The 8,914-nt window shown below is 54.8% G+C and overlaps 1 protein-coding gene across 2 annotated transcripts; it reads right to left on the bottom strand.

Annotated features, from left to right (window-relative positions):
• Positions 1-4,334: 4,334 nt before the first annotated feature.
• GDF7 (growth differentiation factor 7) lies at positions 4,335-8,374 on the bottom strand (the record flags this gene model as incomplete). Of its 2 annotated transcripts, none has more annotated exons than XM_081265236.1 (2): positions 4,335-5,284; positions 7,999-8,374. In XM_081265236.1, 2 exons carry the CDS (start codon positions 8,372-8,374, stop codon positions 4,335-4,337), a joined length of 1,326 nt encoding a protein of 441 aa, XP_081121362.1. The 2 variants fall into 2 exon arrangements, with proteins under 2 accessions (XP_081121362.1, XP_081121361.1); XM_081265235.1 differs by having other exon boundaries at positions 4,335-5,296.
• Between the last annotated feature and the right edge of the window lie 540 nt (positions 8,375-8,914).

An 8,914-nucleotide genomic window follows, 5' to 3' on the forward strand; every position in this document is an offset into this window, starting at 1 on the left:
GGAGTTGGGAAAGAGGGCATACACTCACCGGCACAAGGAAGAGCTGTGAAACTTGTGAGATGTGGCTCTATGATTGGGGTCAGGAGGAAACCTTTTCCAGGAGTATTAGCATTTGCTATACCTTGGAATCATCTGAATAGGATTTTTGGACGTACAATCTAGGCTCTCTGGGCTGGAGAGGTCCTTCCTCCACCCTCCCAGGGCCTGACACGTGCTAAGCAAGCACTCTACCACTGGGCGACATCTCCAGCCCAGAGGTCCTCATTTTCAGGGGCAGAAGTTGAAGCTCAAGCAGAGGTGACTGCCCATGACTTGCCTCAGGCCTCTCAGGAGATACCCTATAGATCCCTAGTGTTGGAGTATCTTCCTATCAGGCAGACACAGGCCATACTGGGGAGATAGTTGACTTCTGGGGTGCAGAAGCCCATAGTGGGCCCTGACTCTAGCACCACTTGGACATGCCGGCCCCCACAGGGGTCTGGTGACTTCCTACTCACTCCCAAAGTTCTATAACTGCTGGATTCACTGCTCCACGTCCTCTCTTCCCTTCCCAATCCAGACACTTCCTGAGGGGCAAAAGCAGGTCCTCCTCTCCCTGGACAGACTGCTGCTTTCAAAGCCTGGTTCCCTCAGTCCACCTGCCTAGGCCATCTGGCCCTAAGCCATTGGGGGAGGTCTGTATCCGGAGGGGATGGGTTCTCTGGAGAACCAGCAAAGCCCTGGGACAGCTGCAAAGCTTTTTCTTTCTTACACTCAGTTTTCAGGAGACCAGACTCAAGCAAGGGGAGAGCTCTGTGCACAAGCTGCAGTTTTGCTCCCTTTAAGTTTTGCTCTGCTTTAAGAAGAAAATCGGTCCCAGTTATTTTCTGCTATGAGTAGAGTGAGACTGCTGACAGGATAAGAACCTGTAGGACTTGGATTGCTCCCTGCTCCTTCCACAGGGTTACAGAACCCTCCTCAGGACACAAGGCCAAGCTTCTGCCCTTGTGTACACCATGTGCTCTGTCAGGGGAGAATCTCCTCACAAGCCTTCCAGGGGTTTTTACCCTCATGCAATCTATACCTCTTCTCTTTCTCTTCCTCTGAAGCACTCAAATGCCAGGAAATTATCCTGTGTAACAAATGAGCACAGCTCTATCCTGGCTTCCCCAGGCTAAGACCACAAAGCCCGCCACCTCCACAAGACCCAGTGCAGCTCCCTTGGAAAGCCTGAATTCCATAAAACCAGCAGTGGAAGTGTTCACCTGCCAATACAGGGGTCTCCCTTAATACAAAAATTCTGGTTTTAAAAACCAGACTTGTCTTGGTGTTTGGCAGACCCAGCAGCAGCACCCCTGGCTCCCTGAGCAAGGATGTCAGACCCTGTTCATCCACAAGAAATAGTTGCACAAATGATCTCTACTAGCAGTGCACAATTTTCCCCAACAAAGTGGAAAATTCTGTTTACTTTAGTAAGGACACTTTGGTGACTTCAGATGGAGAGGAGAACTTTCATTCATGGTTCTGACACACTTGATCCCAGTTCCCCACAGTGATGTCTGGAGATTCCAGCTGGGGACTCAAGCAGAGCAACTGGGTTTTATGCTGGTGACCCAGCCTATTCCCCACCACCTACAGGACAGATGGCACAGGGTGCTCCCAAATGCACTAACAGAATGCTTTTCTCCACATCTTGGCAAAGCTAATTTAACCACATCCTAGCAGCAGAAAACTGACCACCCCACATATGGTGGCTCTTTTACTGTCATTTGTACACAGGGAAACACAACCTCTAGAGAATGGACTCTGAGGAGACAGAAGGCTGGGCAGAGCTGAAGACTGGTGGGCACCCTGAACCATGGTGGTTCCACAGAGCTTCAGGAGAGACCCAGCAGACATTCCCTCTATCAGTAAACCAAGGAGCACCCTGGGGCCTCAGAGGTCATGGAAAGAACTGTGCTGTCTAAGGACAACACCTCTCCCCATGGTGCAGTCTGGAAAGACCCAAGGAGACACTGACTTCCTACATCACCCCAGACACATGCTGTTAGAAGGAGGTCAGCAGCACGAAGACAGAGGAGATGGACACCTTTTTCCCTACCATAAAAAGCACAGGTTACATTAAGACATTTCTTACCCCAAAGATTTTTTTCCCTAGTCACTAAAAAAAGTATCAAAATGTTTGCTTTTGTCCAAAGATATTAAACACCCTAAAATTTCCTCAAAATAATACTGAAATGTGATTTTTTAATTACCTTCCTTTCTAAATCTTCTAATACTATAACCTGTTATACTTTTGTGCAATTTTTTAATCTTCATAATGAAAGATATAAGAGCAATCACTATTAAAATTATCATTTAAAACAAAAGAGGAAAGTTTCCCTGGAAAAAAATCCATGAATCTGGGCACCATATTTGCTAGTCAAAAAGATAAAATACGATTGTACCAGAGTGGCCACTTCTGACTTTTTTTCTTTTTAATCTGAAGAAACTCTGTATTTTCTGGTTATTTATGGCTATGCACACTGTCGCAGCATGTAAATTCACATTGCAAGAGGGGAACAATCTTAATTTTAAGAATAAGTTATATGTGGGTTTTCCCCCTTGGGGGGAATTTTACAGAATAAAAAAGATGCAGGTGGGACCTTTAACTAAATCAGTGATATCTAATTTGTTAGTCTTTCCTCTTCATCAAGAGAGTAAAATAGAACCACTAAGAATTAAAATGTATATAAACTTTCCTGGACAAGAGCATCCAAGACAAGAGCAGAATTAATGCCTAACCAAGGCCCCTAAAAAGGAAAGCCAGCACAACGTTAAACAACAGTATCAGGAGGAATCCAGGTGTTCCAAAGCAGCCCTGGGAGCCCCTGGCAAGTGGAGGCCAGCTTCTCTTTCTCTCCTGACCATTGACAAAAAGACACAAAGAACTTCTGGGCATGAACAAATTACAGACACAATGAAGGCTGGCACGTTGGAGCTCACTTTTACATAAAAAAACATCCTACCATCAATAACTTTTCTAGGCAAAATTCAGGAACCAGGAGACAATCTGGCACCTCTGCTCCGCCCACACCAGGGCCCTGCCTTCCAGAAGGAACCACAGGGGAACCAACCATGGAGCAGAGGAGGTGACCTTCCTCCTGCTCTGAAGGTCTGGGCTGTGAGTTTAAATATGACAAAAGCACTTTTGTGTGGCTTCACTTCCCATTACTATCACCCTGCCAAAAACTTCAGCAACACCGAGAAAGCATGTGTAAGTCCACGCAGGCTGGATCATTAAGCGCCAGGACACCCCGGCCCACTCTGGTTATGCTATTTGAAGGGGGCTGCGCCTACTTGGCAGACAAACCATCGTCCTCCGCTAGAGCAGGCCCCAGGAAACTCAAGCCCTGACAACATCTTCGCCAACTTCTTAGGAAACCCTCCTGGAACGTCTCTTGGAAGAGCAGCAGCTGTCCCCGCTTTCTCAAGGCCCTAAGACACTGCTACTGCCTCCTTCTGAGTAGGTGCAGAGTCTCCAAACCTGACACATCCCATCTCACCCCTCCCATTGTCACATGGGCTTCAACTTTGCAGTTTAGAACCTCTCCCCTGTTTCATTTTCCCCCAAAGAGAAAAAGTCTTTCCACTTTCTAAATCACACTCAATTGGAATTGATAAAAAAAGGGGGGGGCGGTGCTGACCTTTGCAGGGATCTGGGCCGCTCCCACCACACATTCTTTCAGACAAAACTGCCCTTTCAAAACTGAGGCACCGCCACATTAAATTTTAAAAGTTAAAGGGAGAGGATACCTTTTGCAGCGGTGCTTTCTGAGAGTAAATGGCCTCAAGCAACACAAACCTCTAGGAAGGGCATCCGCAACCCTTCAGGGGGCCCCAGGGTGCAACACCAGGTACACAGCCACCCAGCGGAGCCACGCCCCCCACAGGGCCAGAAACAAAAAGAAGACAAAAACACTCAGTGCCCCTTTAGGCCGTCCATTGTGGAACCCCCAGTCTTAACCCGTTTCTACCCGGGTTTTAGTGGGGATTACCGAAACATAAACACAAACTCCCTCCTCTCCCAAAAGGGGACAATGGGCGCTACAGCGATCTGCTTACAAACTACACATGGCTGTGACATTCAGTAGCGGCAGTCTCCCTCTCCCCAAGGCTTTCGGATGCTGCTGTGCACTGCATATGTGTTCGTGAGTGAAGGAGTGTGTGGGTGTTGAGTGTGAACTTGTGCGCTCCTTCAGGTAGACACGGCGTCAGAGTCCGGCGCGCACTCGGGCTCGGTGACAGACCCGGCCCGAAGCTGCTCTTCAGCAGGAGTCCTTGGCGGCGCGTCTGCCCCTTCCCCGGGCCGCATGCTACCTGCAGCCGCAGGCCTCCACCACCATGTCCTCGTACTGCTTGTAGACCACGTTGTTGGCGGCGTCGATGTAAAGGATGCTGATGGGGCTGAGGCGTGCGGGCACGCAGCAGGAAGCCGGCGCCGCGTCTGGCGCCATGGAGTTGAGCAGCGTCTGAATGATGGCGTGGTTGGTGGGCTCGAGGTGCGAGCGCAGCGGGAAGTCGCAAACGCCCTCGCAATGGTAAGCCTCGTAGTCCAGCGGCGCGATGATCCAGTCATCCCAGCCTAGCTCCTTGAAATCCACGTGGAGCGGTTTGCGGCTACAACGGCTCCGGCCCCTGCGCCCGTGGCCCCGGCCCATGCCCCCGCCGCTGCCCTGCGCGGCCCGCGCCCCAGCCAGCGCCGTCCGCCGCCGCCTGCGGCCGCCCATGACTATCCTCGATGGCCCATTGCCGGGTCCCGGGTCGGGCGGCGACTCTGCGACCAGAGCGGCCCCGAGTGCGCGGGCCTGGGCGCGTATCTCTCGGAACAGGCTCTCCTTCCTGTGCGTACGGGAGGAGACGACTAGCAGCGCGCGCTCCTCAGCCGCAGCGCCGCCTCCGCCCCGCCAGCCGAAGCCCAGCAGCCGCAGTGCCATTGGACTCCGGGCGGGACCGACCACTGCGCGGAGCAAGAGGCAGAGCGCGCGGGTGGCGCGGGGCTCCTGGCGGTGGTGCCGCACGGCGTCAGCCACGTCGAACACCTCCCACCGCCGGCCGTCCAGGAGCTCAGCTGCACGGGAGTGCAGCTGGCTTGGTGAACGGGATGCTCCCGGACACGTGGATAAAAGCAGCAGCGGCGGCGAAGTCCCTCTGCCAAGGCCTGGCTCTGAAGATTCGCGGCGCAGCACGCGGAGCTCGGCACGCACCACCTCGTCGGCATCTGGAAGGCTGGACACATCGAACAGGAAGCTCTGACCAGTCTCGGCTGCCGAATCGTCTGCAGGGGTACCGACAGAAACAGAGCGAATTGAGAAGGAAGCCTGCTCCCCGCCCCGGAGGCTCCGAACTGCACCTGGCGCCGCCGCCCTTGAAGCAGGATTAAGGCCCTTTGGAGTCGGAGCCCGCCCCCGCACTGGGCCCCAGCGGGAATGCGTCCAGCCTGGCCCAGAGCTTCGAGCCTTGGTCCTGTCTGAGTTTTTGGTTCATAGGGCCGCTGGAACAACCACGGACACCCTTATAATCACTGAGCCTTGTGGGCAGAAGCGTGCCACCGCACCCAGAACCAAGATTTAAGGCCACAGCAGCTATGCAGCATGCCTTGAAGTCATAGATTTGTAGTAACAGGGTTGGAGGCCAGACTTCTGGGCAGTAAGGAACGGGAGGCAAGGTGGGCTCCTTAGAAGTCATGCTTTCCTTACTGAGGTCCTGCGCTGTGTGGTAATTGCTCCTTACAGCCCTGCTGAGCTCGCAGGACAGCCGCAAATCCCGGCTCTGCGAAAACAGAAAGTTCCAAGTCCCCTGAAAACACTTTCCTCTTCTGCTACTTCTCACCCCTAACCCAGGCTGGACACCTCGGCCGACCACGGTCTCCCATGCAGGCTAGGCTCTGCGAGTGGTCCAACAGGGGAACATGCAGCTCCGCGGTAGAGACCCTCTAGTCCAAATTCCTCATTGGGTCGAAGGGGGAACTAACCGAAGCCCAGAGAAAGGCTCTCCCAGGGAGGGTCTCGCACGGCTGATCACCATCTGGACCCTAGGCTTGGTTCCTCCTAGTGCTCCTGCAGCTTCTGAAGGAGGGCAAAAGGCAGCAAAGGAATAAGCAGAGGGAACTTCTCCAAAATTTGGGGGGCAGCTGAACAGCCTTGCTATAGTTAGGGCAGTGGCCCCCTGAGTTCCATCTTCACAAAGAGCACCCTTAGTAGGTTTATTCTCTATCTGTGTTGTGACTTAGGCTTGGGATTTTATTTCTGGTCATGGGCACTTTTTTCTTTTTGGGTTCGGGTGGGGGTTAAATTCCACCAAGCAGTGGATAAGGAGCTCTCTTTGAAGGGGATCATATGGTTTCATTTTGCCCCAAACTAGGAGAGACTGCAGACTCCCTCCACTATTGGGAATTTGCTCATCAACCATGAACACCACCAGGCTCTGATGCCTTAAATCCAAACTCGGGGTGTTGTCCCTGGTCTCTGGGGACCTCAAGCAGTCTGCTCCAAGTTAAGGTAAAGGAGACAAAAAGAGGAGCAGAAAAGGCACTGGCAGGAGCTCCAGCCCCTGCTTCCTCCCTAGGGCTTTCGGAATAATTGATCTGAGTTTCCTCTGCAGCCCTTGGCCTCACCCTACTTTTCCAGCCCTGCCACTGCATTTCCCCCTGAAGCAGAGAAGAGGTGGTCTCAGGTCTTGCTAGCCAAGCAGAGCTTCCCAGGAAAGGATTTGTCTCCCTCTACTTCAGAGTAGAGGTAGCCTGACTTTAGAAAGTCTGGTGCTTCTGCTCATTCAGGGCCTAAAAATGCCTCCTCTTCGGCAGCCTGGGCACTCCCCTCAGGAGGGAGTGATTGCCTTCCTCGCCTGGTACCCCAGGACTGGGGTTTTCTATCCTACAATCCTAGTACCCAGTGCAGAGGCTATGTCAGGCTCTCAGCCAAAGCTTGTCAGTTCAAATGGACCTATAGGGTCACTTTGTCCCAGGATTTCCAGGTACCCAAAATAAAGCAATCTGTGCCTAAGGTGTGCAGACTGTCAGTGGCTCCCAAGTCTCAGAACAGCAGCCCTTATCCAGTCCTATTTGCCTGCCTTTCCCTCCTGCCTTCCTTGCTAAGTCTCTGGCTGGACAGAATTAAAGCCAAAATTACTTGCATTTCCGCCTGAAATTAGTTAAATTTTCCCTATCTGTCTACTTTAATGACTTCAATGGAGATTAATAAAATCCAGATGACAAACAGCAACCACCACACGATCTCACCCACTTACCTTTGGAGGGCCCAGCAGAGGGTAAGGTGGGGCACTTGGACAGAGAGGCCTGCATTCCTGCACGACTTCCCTCCCAACACAACCAGAGTCCTGGACCTCTGGCTCTCCCAAGGGCCCAGCACAGAACACAGGCACCTATAGATACTCACTTCCCACACTGGAACCACTACCACCAGATGCAGCCTGCTGAAAGGCCCTCCTCATACCTGGATATGCCACCAGTCTCTCCAGTTTGATACCTGCCTCTGCCCATGGAACCCTCGAATTTGTGCACCCCCAATGATATTGGGAGCTGCAGATTGCTCCAGGGAAGCAGCCACCCCTGTCATCGCTGCGCAGTCCCTCTTGGCAGTAGCCTCAAAGTCCCAATCCTTCCCTTTCTTCTCCGAAGTGTCCTGGCCAAGGCCACTCTAGACCCTTCCCCAAGAAGCAGATCTTGGACTCAGCCTGCTTTCTTCGAGGGGACCTACCAGCCGGCAAGGCCAGTGCAGCTCAGTAGAAGGACCCGCTCAGCCCTCTGGGGCTGGCCTGACCAGCTGCAGCGACTCGCGCCACAGTCCAGACGCAGCGGGTTTGGGTGCGTTGACCACAGCAGCGAAGTTTTTCTCTAACACCTGAAGCTGGGACTTGCGGGACCTCAGCCCCACATGGAATGGAGCAGGAGTATGGCTCCGGGGTTGATCTCAGCCCAGGATCGCACGGGATGGGCTGACGCAGAAGAGGCGTAAGTACCTTGGGTCGCCAGGTCTACGAAGCCGGTGATTGTGTCGGCATGGTCGTGGCCCCAGGTGGAGGCTGCCCCAGCGGGAGCCCTCCCGGCCAGACTCCTGTAAAGCGACATCATGAAGTGGTGCGGCACCACTGAGCCGTTCCTGAAGCTGGAGCCCGCGGCGCGCCGCGCCGCTCGGGCCCCCGGAACCACCGCGGCCTGGACAGCCGAGGCGCCCGTGGCCGGGGCGAGGGTCCGTCCGTCCGCGCCGCCGCCCCCCGGGCTCCAGGTCTGCCCTGCCCCCGCCACTCGCAGCACAGCCGCCGCTTCCAGCCCTTCGCGGGGGCGGCAGGCACTCAGCAGCCAGAGGCACAGTGCGGCGGCGGCGCTCAGGTCCATGGACTCCGTGGGCCGGTCGGGAGGGCGGCGCGGGTTCCGTGGCTCCGGGAAGTCCCCCGGCGCCTTTTGAACATAGTGTTTAATAATGGGGGAAGTGTGCGCGGCGAGCCGCGGCCCCCCCTCCTCTCCCACCCCACCCCCGCCCAAAGCCCGGAGCAGCGCCCCCTGCTGAACACTCTACTGGCAGCGCTGCGCCCCCAACTCGGGCCTATTGTGGATCCAGGGCAGGAGCCACCTCCCGCAACCGCAGCGCTTCTCTACCACCCTCGCCAAATGAGTGTTACCGGCCCCAGGCTCCCGCCACTACCCAGGGCCCCGCCTCTCCTCCCCACTGCAAGACGACCCCACTCTGCCCGGCGGGTGCTGCGCCCCGGACAAACGCACGCTCCTAGGTTCCAGGCTATGGGCGTGGCGCGAACTGTCCCAGATTCTTCCCCACTTCTCCGCGGAGAAACACCCGCCCCCTCCCCACTCCTATTCCGTGAGCCGCGAGTGCCCGGGACGCCAGAGGTGGGGCCGCGGAAGGGTTCGGCCCCTCCC

The sequence above is a fragment of the Spermophilus citellus genome, assembly GCF_964194105.1.
Source record: "Spermophilus citellus genome assembly, chromosome: 13".
NCBI lineage: Eukaryota > Metazoa > Chordata > Mammalia > Rodentia > Sciuridae > Spermophilus > Spermophilus citellus.